This window comes from Cyprinus carpio, chromosome B1 (genome assembly GCF_018340385.1).
Source record: "Cyprinus carpio isolate SPL01 chromosome B1, ASM1834038v1, whole genome shotgun sequence".
NCBI lineage: Eukaryota > Metazoa > Chordata > Actinopteri > Cypriniformes > Cyprinidae > Cyprinus > Cyprinus carpio.
Window position 1 is genome coordinate 23,927,624 of NC_056597.1, and position 13,415 is coordinate 23,941,038.

Genomic DNA, 13,415 nt, shown 5'->3' on the forward strand with positions numbered 1-13,415 from the left:
TGAAATGGCTTGAGATGGTTATGAAAACCCCTGGATCTCCAGTTGAGCCGACTGCTCGAGATTAATGTCTGTAATGGGTTCTGAAATAAATCTCTCTCTGAGTTTGTTTATATGTGCTTTTGTTATTCAAGCATCTGATCTTCATGTGTGTTGGTTTTAGGGATCATTCTGGTGCGTCTGAGGGACAGTTTGGTAGTCATTAACTAAAACAGCATTGATTTTCTTGTGCAGATGTTGTTAATCATACACCAGACGTGACCCTGTGTACGGTCAGATTATGTACATTTTGTGTACATTATATCTGTGTCCCTGCAGCACAGAAGCAGTCATCAGTAGCACAGGTATATTTGTAGCAATAGACAACAATACATTGTATGAGTCAAAATAATCAATTTTTCTTTTATGCCAAAAATCATTAGGATATTAAGTAAAGATCATGTTCCATGAAGATATTTTGTAAATGTCCTACTGTAAATATATCAAAACTTAATTTTTTGATTAGTAATATGCATTGCTAAGAACTTCATTTGAACAACTTTAAAGATGATTTTCTCAATATTTAGATTTTTTTGCACCCTCCCTCAGATTCAAAGATATTCAGACAAATATTGTCCTCCTTACAAACCACACATCAATGGAGAGATTATTTATTCAGCTTTCATGTGATATATAAATCTCAAATTCAAACAAATGACCCTTATGACTGGTTTTGTGGTCCAGGGTCACATATAAGGTTCAGATATTCCAATAAAAGTGAGTTAAAGGGGTCGTGACACAAGAAATCAAATTTGCCTTTATCTTTCGCCACATAAGAGGTATTTGTACCATTAAAACACCCTGCAAGTTTCATAGCTTAAAACCTCCTCCTCATTATAAACAAAGCATTTATTTAATCAAGCTCCAAAAACAGCTCGGTTGGATCCGAGGGGCAAGATGACGTCACCAGAGCGCATAAAAACAAATTTGCATAAACACGCCTCCAGAGTAAGACATCGATGTATAGCCTTCTCAGCATAGGCCCCGCCCACTGGTGTTCAGTCACTGATGGCTAACGCTGAATGTGAGTGTCACGTCAAAATAAAATAGAAATCACAATCGCTGCGCTGTCTTGTCTACACTGGATACAGTAAACAGATATGAGTCTGTCGTCAGGACAAATGCAGTGAAAGAACGTTTGGTTTAAACTGCCAAAGGAACAAGTGGATAGTTTATTTTTAATGGCATCCGGATCGTGTATGTGGATTTTGTTTTGTAATCGAGGCACAGTGTCATGGAGAGTCACAAAGAATATTTGTGAAGGAACATATAAAATAATACAAAAAATCCATGCCATGACCCCTTTGACAGCCCATCTTCATCTCTGTGACCTCAAACAGGACAGAACGTCTTATTTAGATAAACCATTTATCACCACTGCATTATCACCAGCCCTTTGAGATCTTTCGCTTATTGTATTCCTCCTCGTAAGTCTCTTTGGATAAAGGCATCTGCTAAATTAAATAAAGGCATCTGCTAAATTAATAAATATACTAATTTGAGTCTTCTGTACTATATTCATGTTCTGAAGAGCCTGATAATGCGCTTGGCTGCGGTGAACATCAAATGAAGACATCGGACAGGATTCCTGTAGTTCCATGAGTTCTGAACTGAAATATCCGAAGTGTAAACGCTGGCAATTTTCACTTTGTCCTCTTGACAGGTTCTCCTCCCCCTGTTCCTGTGTCTCTCTCCCTCCCAGCGCTCAGTTCATTGACCTTCTGTCTGTTTTCTGTCGATCCTCTAATGTGAAAGAGCTGAACGCTGATAAACCACAATGTCTTGGGTCTTCTGGAATTTTCTCTGCTTGTTTCTAATACACTGTGTGAGTTCAGAAGGTGAGTGCGTCGTCTCGAAGCTTCAGAATGACTCGTGTGACTCTCTTTTCTGACCTGAAGGTTTGTTGTTTAAGGCCTAATCAATGTGAGAGTGAGTTTGAGCGTGCTAATGGTCAGGCTGGGTTTATTTCTCAACACCCTGCTCTTCCGCTGCTATCAGGAGGGAGGCTTTGATGATGATGATGTCATGTGTTTCTCCAGTCTTCCTCCACAGTCGAGATGCCAGTCAGGTCCTGAGCCGGCGCCGGCGCGCCAACACCATGTTCGAGGAGCTAAAGAAGGGAAACATGGAGCGCGAGTGTGTTGAGGAGCGCTGCAGTTATGAGGAGGCCAGAGAAATCTTCGAGGATGTTAAAAAGACGGTCGGTGGTTTGTTTGTTTGTTTATTTTTAAATATTTGATTGGAAACGTTCAGGAAATCACGTGTACCACTTTTTTTTTTTTTTTCTCAGGCCCAAAATACCAGAGTCATAAGGACCGCAGACATCAGCCATGTTTACTCCACCTACTCTTATGTGATTTGGGGGAAAAAAAAAAACATGCTGGATGTAAACACAAAGATGCACATTAAAGTTCTGCATGAAAAATTATGTGCTCAATTGAGTTCATTGAGATCATTTCTGTATCTAATAAGAAAACATGCACAATAGCGACAATGGAAACACACATGTGCTGAATTAATTCCTCAAGGTGCATCAAAAAAAAGTCATGTGACTCGATAACTGAACCATCGCGCACCATCTTAAATATTGTTTTGATAATTCAGAAAGAAGTCCTTCATCAAAATGATTTTGTACAAAACCCCTCCATAACTGTGTTTCCAAACATCATTCAACCAACACACAACATATAACACAACAGAGTTTGTTACTGCGTTTCATCTGGCGCAAGTCATTTATGATGTGGGAAAAAGAGCCCCGGTTGCATTCATTATTGATATTTTGGGCCAGTTTCCATGTGAACACGTGGGATGGAAATGGTGTTTTATTCAGAATTCAATATTCTAATTTTGTGCACAAGTTAAATTTGTAACTTTGGATGGAAACATAGCTAGTGATGGACACGATTCCCTCAGTATTCACTGTTTAGAACTGTAAAGATTCCTCTGGAGGCGAGCGTAACGAGAACCCAAGTGCAGTCCAAAAGTGACAATCCAAAATACAAACAAATAAAGGCTAGACTTGACTTGGCATGAGCAGACTTGTCATAAACAAAACAAAAAATTATCAACAGATTTTACAGGGACAATACTCAACAAGAGACAATGGGAACATGAGGGCTATATATACCAAATAAAAGGGGGTCACATGACAAACCAACCAATGAGAACTAAGACACACGACTTAAACAACCAATCAAAATAAACCAGAAACAAAAAACCCAAAAACCAGCGTGACAAGAACATATACGCTTATAATTTGAGTAATACATAAATTCACACAAAGTATTAATGACCAATTATTTTTTGAAACATGTTTTGTGTTGAAATGTCACAGCCAGTAACTAGCAACTATTATCAGTCTGAATTCCTCCATAACAGAGCTGAACTATTGAACTTGACTTGGCCAATATAAATACAATGAAACATTTTTCAGGCTCTGTTTGAACCATTTGATGAACATGAGATTTTTTGCTACAAAAATAACCACATGTGAAAGCATTAGGTCTAAGGTCTATTTGAATGAAAACAAACATCAATATAAATCCAGCTCAAAAGAATCGAGTGTGTGTTCATTTCCTCTGACGGATGTGTTGTGTTTTCCCTCAGGATGAGTTCTGGCACAAGTATGTTGGTGAGTCTGCAATAATCCTTCGGTTCAGCTTGGTTTTAATGGTGAAGTAAGTCTTGATACAAGCTCTTGTGTGTTCGGTGTTGTTTGTTCAGATGGAGACGCGTGTTTGTCCCACCCGTGTCTCAACGGCGGCGAGTGTAGAGACGCGATCGGGCCGCCGTACACGTGTTTCTGTCATCAAGGCTATAAGGGCTACAACTGTGAGATCGGTAAAGAGACGCATTTTGTTCAGTAATCACCAGTGTTGGGGAAAGTTACTTTAAAAAGTAATGCATTACAATATTGAGTTATTCCTTGAAAAAAGTAACTAATTACGTTACTTCGTTACTTTTATGTAAAGTAATGCGTTACTTTTGAAATCTGGGCAGGGATTGCTTGTTTGTTTTTAATATAAAAAGTTATTTTACTAATGTAAAAGATCTTTCACACCAAAAGTGAAGTGAATGTGGCTGAAGGAAGTGTTAATTCACGTCTGTACAGTAGAGGGCGCTGCTCAAACTAATCACATGAAGAATATGACGCAGGAGAAGAAAGTTCAACACTATTCAGCAATAACTAAAATAAAAACACAATTGTGTCAATTTTGCTTATTAGTATGATTGAAATAGATCATCGAAGGTCAGAAGCAAAGATATTGGTTAATAAAATTGGAATAAATACATAAATGATATTTGTCTTATTAAACATTTAATTATTGCAGGTGTTTATAATATTCTGAGTTTGCATTTGACTGTTTTTATTCATTTTCACTGAATGTGTTTTTGTGCAGTGAGATGAGTAAACACGTTCATATTTAGTCTAGAACTACAGTATTTCTCCTGATCTCTGTCACCATGGCAACACCAGAGCTGTCACTCAATACATGGAAACAAAGTAACTGGAGATACTTATTTGAAAAAGTAACTCAGATAATTCCTTCTAAATTAAAAAAATAATGTGTTACTTTACTAGTTACTTAGAAAAAGTAATCTGATTACGTAACTTGTAATGCATTACCCCCAGCACTGGTGTTCACACAACAGACCGTCAGTCGATCAGCAGCACTGAGTCTCTCTCTTGTGTGTCTCGCTGCAGTAATTCCTGCGCTCTGTGAGAGCGAAAACGGAGGCTGCGATCATTTCTGCAGAGTTGAGAGGAATAATATCGTCTGTTCGTGTGCTAAAGGCTACGAGCTGGCCAATGACGGGAAGTCGTGTCAGTCTCAAGGTAAATGATGATTTGACTTTAAGTGAGATGTGTATCCGTCCTGAGTTTAAACACTTTCCGGTTTCAGATCCTTTCAAATGTGGCGCCGTCCATCCTCAGAAGACCAGAAGCATCTTAAACAACATACACATCAACCACACTGAGAATGAAGAGGAGACCACCGTCGAGCCTGTCACAGACTCCACCAACCCTCCCGTCAACGACACAACCAGCATGTTTGGTCTCCTCAAGCAGGAGATGGATCTGGAGGAGGAATCCCTCCCGGCTGAGTCCCCAGGGAGAAAAACGAGAATCGTGAACGGTGTGAAGTGTCTTCCTGGAGACTGTCCATGGCAGGTAGAGATCTTTAGCATGAAGCTTTACATTGTAGACATGAAATATGGCAGTTTGAGCGTGATGATGTTGGATGTTCTCTCAGGCTCTTCTCATCAACGAAGACAACATCGGCTTCTGCGGCGGCACCATCTTAAACGAGTACATCGTTCTGTCGGCTGCTCACTGCATGAATCAGTCGCTCTCCATCCGGGTGGTTGTAGGTATGAAATGCTGTCATCACCCTTTATTTAAAATTTCAACATTTGTGAAATATTTTCATGCACACTTAGCATGAAAAAACTAGTACTAAACTAGTACACAAAACTAGTACTAAAACTATTTAAAAAAACAAAACGTTTTTGTACTTGAAATAAAAGAAACTACATTAAAGAAAAAAAAAATTTAATTATTTACTATAAAATTATTTCAGCTAGCTGCCATGTTTATGTGGTTGAAGGTTAATAAAAACACATACTGTACATTAATTTTGCTCCTCTATGGCCCCGCCTTCTGAAACACATAGTTTTTTACAAAGCTCATCGTTCTGAAAAGCGAGGTGTGCTCTGATTGGCCAGCTATCCAGTGCATTGTGATTGGCTGAATGCCTCAAGCGTGTGACGGAAATGTTACGCCCCTCACCATACTGTGATGCGTGTCCCGGTCAGAACACCGGCGCGACCAGACAAAAATAATAAAACCCATTACAAACGAGCCATTTGTTGATGGGGAGGAGCAGGGAATGGGGCACTCCTGCCAGCTTCCCGAACTCAGAGCAGCTGTCGCCATCCACCGGGTGGCGGAGGAGTGTCAGGCCGTCCACCGAGGGCTATCCAGTGCCGCCGCCAGGCAACGTGGAAGAGTTCACCCAGCTGGTGGAGGGCCGAGCGGACACACTGTTTTTGTTTAAATGTTTGCCGGTTCCCGCCTCCTTCTTCCCGTGATTAGAATGTTTGTTACAACCCATATGCACAAAATAACGATACGAACAGGGTTTCCAGGTTTTTAAAAATAAAAACCAACCAACTGCTTCTCAAAACTAGTCCAAATATTGCTTTAGTGTTGTTAGTGGAAACAGTAGCCCAATTCTGCGGGGAAACCATGGATTTGGCAACACTTGTTATACGGAAGTAAACACGGAGGATATAAAGTAAGCGATTATGTGTTTATTTATAGTGTGATCTGCTGCAGAAGCCAGAGAAATGATGCACAGGCAATATGAAAAATAAATGCAAGGATGTGACAAAAGACAGCAGTGTTTTGAACTTTTATGATACGAGCCCTCATGTTTTGCTTGTATATACAGTAGAGTTGAAACTGGCACATCTCACTTCCACTGATTACTAGTTAGTAATCAGTGGAAGTTTCAGTATCACAGTAATGGTGGTTTGTTAAAATTTCAACATTTTCAACATTAATTGCGTGTGCAAACATGCAAATTTTGATTCAGTGCAATTAACATTGACAAATCAACGATTTTTTAACATTTGATTCAGTGGTTGATTGTTATCAGAGATGTGAGCAAAAAATCTGATTTGAGCTACATTTGCCTGCAGTCTGAACGTAGCCTTTGTGTCTTCCTGTTTGGAAACAAAGTTGTGTAAGACTACTTTTATACAGAAATACTATTATTCAGTTATACATAAATGACCATAGAATGACTGTAACAACATCTTGGATCCTGTGCAATGAGATCGGTCCGCTGGCTAGTGAAGTTATCCCATTACTTGACCTTTTTCATGTGCATGGAGAAATGTATTCACAAAAATGCATTTCCATCTCTATGCCTTCTTTTGCTCAAGTCACCTTAAGTGAGCGTAAAATCTTTTTGGCAAATTAAGAGATTTTTATTAGATATTTGGAGTTTCCATCACATTTAATAAATAGAGTATTCTTCCACCAAACAATAGTTCCTCAGAATCAGTTGTGGTTGCGACAAAGTGGTTGTAACAATTCCGATTGTAAACCAAAGTGTATGTTAACAAAGACTATAGAATACCCAAGACATGTCACTCGTATAGTTTTGAATGGGGAAAAATGCAACGCTCAATTTGGCCGTTCAATCACAAGAAGCCCCGCCTTCTGAATGAAAGAGCCAATCGCTAATCGGTAAAGTCAGAGTTCACTGCTGCCGTTAGAAGTCCCGGTTGCTATAGAAACAGTCTGAGCTCTGACAGTGCTATTAGTACTGTGCATGTGCACTGGCTGATCTAGCCTGAAAAATAAGCTTTTAATAATGCTATTTGAGCAAAAGTAACAACATTGATGACACAGTTGTTGTCAGATTTCTTTGGTGATTTCAAATATGAAATTTAATCTTAAGCTCAGTGAACAGTTTTGGAGAATTTAATGTTTCCCCATTCAGAGATAGGAGCTGCACTTGCATGCACGAGAGGCATTTCAAAGATGGCCGCCGAGTGACATGACTTGTCTTAAAAGGACTTTGATGTTACTTTGTAGAGTAATTTACAACAGCTTTGAACGTGGCTCAGCCAATCAGAATCAAGGACCGGAACTATCCGTTTGATAAGTAACTTTCCCAAACACTGGTGGAGATCTTTTCCTAAACTCTAGAGGAGACACATATGAGATTACTCTAAGGAGAAACCTCACGGAGAGTCTTAATCTGTCCATCTGGGAGAAACAATAGAGATGTTTAAGAGATCTCACTCCTGTTTGTGTCTTCCTGTCAGGTGAGCACAACACGCTGGTTAACGAGGGTCATGAGGTCACGCATGACGTAGACAAGATTCTGATTCACAAGAACTACATGGCTGAGACCTACCACAACGACATCGCCCTCATCAAGCTCAGCAAGCCAATCAGATTCAGCAGATTCATCATCCCCGCCTGCCTTCCGCAGCATGACTTCGCCGAGCGCGTGCTGATGCTCCAGGAGGACGGCATGGTGAGCGGCTTCGGCCGAGTGCGCGAGGGCGGCCCCCAGTCCACCTTCCTGCAGAAGCTGACCGTGCCGTACGTCGACCGTGCCAAGTGCATGGAGTCCAGCAAGTTTAAGATCTCCAACCGCATGTTCTGCGCCGGATACGATCAGGAGGACAAGGACGCGTGTCAGGGCGACAGCGGCGGGCCGCACGTGACGCGCTACAAAAGCACGTGGTTCGTGACGGGCGTGGTGAGCTGGGGCGAAGGGTGCGCCCGGAAGGGCAAGTACGGCGTCTACACGCAGGTCTCCAAATACATCTCGTGGATCAATAACGCCATGTCCAAAGTCATGCCGCAGACGGAAGCGTCTATTAAACCCAAAGCTAAGCGGGAGCTGCTTCGGAAGACGCCCGTATGCAGAGTCTGACGTCTTAATTCATGCTGATTCATCAATGACATTATTCTGTTTTCTTTCATAATCTTTCTCACACATATAAGACCGCAAAACCAGTCATGAGGGTCAGTTTTTTGAAATTGAGATTTATGCATCATATGAAATTGATGTTTCCATTGATGTGTGGTTTGTTAGGAGGACAATATTTGAAAATCTGAGGGTGCAAAAAAATCTAAATATTGAGAAAATCATCTTTAAATTTGTTCAAATGAAGTTCTTAGCAATGCATATTACTTATCAAAAATTAAGTTTTGATATATTTACGGTAGGAAATTTACAAAATATCTTCATGGAACATGATCTTTACTTAATATCCTAATGATTTTTGGCATAAAAGAGAAATGTATAATTGTGACCCATACAATGTATTGTTGTCTATTGCTACAAATATACCTGTGCTACTGATGACTGCTTCTGTGCTGCAGGGACACAGATAATGATGTTGCATTCAAATCATGTCGGATAGATTGTTTTTACGAGTTGAACGCCACCACATTGGAAACTCGAAACTTTCTTTAAGCCTTGAGTTAATAGTGAAACAATATTTAGGATGGGATGGATGTAGTATCTGTATTGATGGTAAATCTAGTAAAATGATTACGATTTTATATATCTTGTCATTTAAATTCGCATGTATAAAATGACATTGTATTGTAAAATTATGACAGTAAAATATATTACTATTTTAATATTTGAATTTACAAAACTCAATGAAAATTCAATGAAAACTTAAAACGCACTTAAATCTTGTTTTTTTAATCATGTTTCAGAAGTACAGATTTAAAAAAAAAAAACATAATTTTATATAGAAATGGTACATCGACCAAAGTGACTTGAACACACCTGACGTCATAATTACTACTTACTAACTCGTAAATACGAATGTTCCAGGAGGACTTCAAAGCTCTATAAATTACTCCAGTTCTGAACAAAATCAAATCCTCGATGATTAAATGTTATTTCCAGTTAACTCTGAAATACATATAGAGGTTGGCTATCATCCAAATTAGATGTTTTAATGAAGACGACACTTGATTTTTAAGCTGTTCCTATCATATTTATATCATTAAAAGCCAAGTGTGTTTTCTGATTAGAAATAAAGTTGACAGCTTGTATAAAACCCAAAGCAAAGCAGGAGCCACTTCATAAGACGTATGAAGAGTCTGACGTCAAAGTCGACGTAAATCAACAATATTTACTTTCTTAATTCATGTTGACGATTCATCAGTCACAGAAAAACATGTTTGTCTTTACATTCACAATCTTTCAGTTTTCTCTACCTATAAACCAAACTGGTTTGTTACAGTCCAAATGAGATGTTACACAGTTTTAATAAAGACCACTCTAGATTCTTATTATCATATTCGTAAGTCAAACGTGTTTCTTGACGAGAAATGAAGCTGGGAGCCGTATGTGGAGGCGTTCACAAACACAGGGATGAAGAGTTCAGAGGTCATGTTGACAGACTAGAGTCCAGATACACAGCGCTGAGCACACACTGTCTCTCAAACACAGCAACCAATCTCATTTTCACTATTTACCATGTAGGCATCAATGAAAAACATATTAATTAATTAATGAGTTTAAAAGCATCAATGCGCTGATGTCAACGAGAAGGCACTGTATAATCACTTCCGTATATTATAATAATCACTGAAAAATAGTAGCGAATTTAACTTATGCGCAAAATTGAAATATTGCATAAAACATTTGTGAACAAGCACCGTTTCCATCCAACGAGTCAAAGAGCACAAAATCGTCACTTCCTGATGAACTAGCACTAAATATCAATAAGAAAAGCAGGAGAAGCTACTGAATATAATAATTTTCATAAATAATAAACTACTTGCGCCTCAGAGCGAGCAGACGAAACACAACGAATGCGGTCGTATTCGGAGGTGGATGCTGCTGTTTGGGAACACGGTCATGTAAGACATTTCTGGAAGGCACTTATACAGAAATACCTTGATGACAGACTTTGCTCAGGCCTTTCAGAACGACCAGAACAACATTTCACAACATTCCAGAAGACAGCGTAAGAGACAGAGGTCTGCTGTTTATCTTCTGAGCTATTCTGAGATGTGTCTGAAGTCCGAGCTCTTATTCTAGATATTAAATATCCCTCCGTGATAACTGGATTATGATCGCTGTGCAGCTGACTCCTCCCCCAACAAAACAATCGTTGCTACACACGAGCACATTAAACAAACGTTTTACCATTCTTCTTCTTTTCTTATTTCTCTAGTTTTCAATTATTTTTATTTGTAATGAAAGTGACCCTGAAAGTAAAAACAGAAAAATCATTAGGAAATATTTCACATCACATACTACACACACTTCACATACTCACATCATATACTACACACACTCACATCACATACTACACACACTTCACATACTCACATCACACTACACACACTTCACATACTCACATAATATACTACACACACTCACATCACATACTACACACACTCACATCACACACTACACACACACACCACACACACCTCATACTACACACACTCACACCACATACTACACACACTCACATCACACTACACACACTTCACACACTCACATCACATACTACACACACACACACACACACACACACACACACACACACACACACATCATACTACACACACACACATCACATACTACACACGCACACACCTCATACTACACACACTCACATCACATACTACACACACACACACACACACACATCACATACTAATCACATACTACATACACACACAAAACTCACATAAATTATTATACACACACACACACATCACATACTACACACACACACTACACACACATACTACACACACACTAACATCACATACCTACACACACACACACACACACACACACTCACATCACATACTACACACACTACACACCACACACTACACAACACCACTTCACACACTCACATCACATACTACACACACACACACACACACATCATACTACACACACACACACATCACATACTACACACACACACCTCATACTACACACTGTCAAATCACATACTACACACACACACACACACACACACACACTCCACACCACACACACCACACCACAACACAACACTACACAACCACAAACTACAAACAACAACACAACACACACACTACACACACAACTTCACATACTCAACAAAGAATACACACACATCAAAACACACACAATACAACACACACTACACACACACACCTACACACACACACAACACATACACACAAAACTACACCCACACACATACACAACACTCAAAACAACACTACAACACAACACACACAAACAACACAACAACAACACACACATCACACACACAACAACACACATACATAACACACACACCACACACACACACACACTCACAACAAAACATACTACACAAACAACACACACACACACACACACACACTACACACACACACCACACTCACTACACACATCACACAACACTACACACAACACCACACACTAACCACATCACATACACACACACACAAAAACACCACAACACACAACAAACACACACACACACACACAAACACTCACAAACACTACACACACACACATCACCCACTACACACTCAACTTCACATACTCACATACACACACAAAACACACACAAACAAACACACACAACAAAAACACTCAAAAAACTACAACACACACACACAAAAAAAAAACAAATTCACACTCACATACTACACACAAAACATACAACACAACCTCTACACACTACACACACACAACACAATCACAACCCCATCACTACACACACACACACACACCTCATACTACACACACTCACATCACACTACACACATCATATACTACACACACTCACACCACACACTACACACAATTCACATACTCACATTCATAACACAAACACACACACACCACACATACACACACACCACTCACACAAAAACACACACACTCACATCACACTACACCACTCACAACACACATCACATACTAACACACTCTCACACATACACACACACTCATACACCACACAACTCACACAACAAACACACACACACCACCCCACATCACACTCTACACAACACACACACCACACCACAATACAACCACACTCACACACACACACACCACAACACAACCAAACCACAAACACATCACCCCCACACATCACACACATCACCACAACTCACAACACAACTACACACCCTACATCACAAAAACATCAAACTACAACACAACACCCACAACACTCAAACACACCACACACACACACCACACACAAACACACACACCCAATGCACATACACACACACACACCACAACCACACACAACCACAACACACACTCACACCACATACTAAACAAACACACACACACACACCACACCACACACACCTCCCAAAAACACATCACCACCACATCACAAAACAACACCACACACACCACATACACACCACAAACTACACACACACAAAACACACAACCCACCATAAAACACACACTCACAAACAAAAAAACACACAACTCACACACACCACCTCATACACCACAAACACACAAAACACAACACTACACACAAAACACACACAAACAAACACAAAACACACACAAAACACAAACTCACACAATATACTACACCCACATCAACACAACATTCACTACACACTACCAACAATACTAACACAACACAAACACCACATAACAAACACACACACAACACACACACACACCTCATACTACACACCCACACACAACAACACACACACACTCACACAACACACACCACACAACACCACAACAACCACACACACACACACTCACACCACACACTACACACACAACACACAAACACACACCAAATATACT

At 39.8% G+C, this 13,415-nt stretch overlaps 1 protein-coding gene across 1 annotated transcript; it reads left to right on the top strand.

The window, feature by feature from the left end:
• The first annotated feature begins 1,712 nt into the window (after positions 1-1,712).
• LOC122135899 (coagulation factor X-like) lies at positions 1,713-8,745 on the top strand. The gene is made up of 8 exons (XM_042717026.1): positions 1,713-1,874; positions 2,076-2,236; positions 3,643-3,667; positions 3,760-3,876; positions 4,742-4,873; positions 4,941-5,209; positions 5,292-5,409; positions 7,879-8,745. The coding sequence occupies exons 1-8, from the start codon at positions 1,814-1,816 to the stop codon at positions 8,496-8,498; spliced, it is 1,503 nt and encodes a 500-aa protein (XP_042572960.1). The 5' UTR covers positions 1,713-1,813; the 3' UTR covers positions 8,499-8,745.
• The last annotated feature ends 4,670 nt before the right edge of the window (positions 8,746-13,415 follow it).

Bases quoted from the DNA above. Each gene is read 5' to 3' on its own strand.
- LOC122135899 (XM_042717026.1), top strand. From the start codon at position 1,814: ATGTCTTGGGTCTTCTGGAATTTTCTCTGCTTGTTTCTAATACACTGT. The intron at 1,875-2,075 runs GTGAGTGCGTCG...GTGTTTCTCCAG, and splicing joins ACACTGTGTGAGTTCAGAAG to TCTTCCTCCACAGTCGAGAT. The intron at 3,668-3,759 runs GTGAGTCTGCAA...TTGTTTGTTCAG, and splicing joins GTTCTGGCACAAGTATGTTG to ATGGAGACGCGTGTTTGTCC.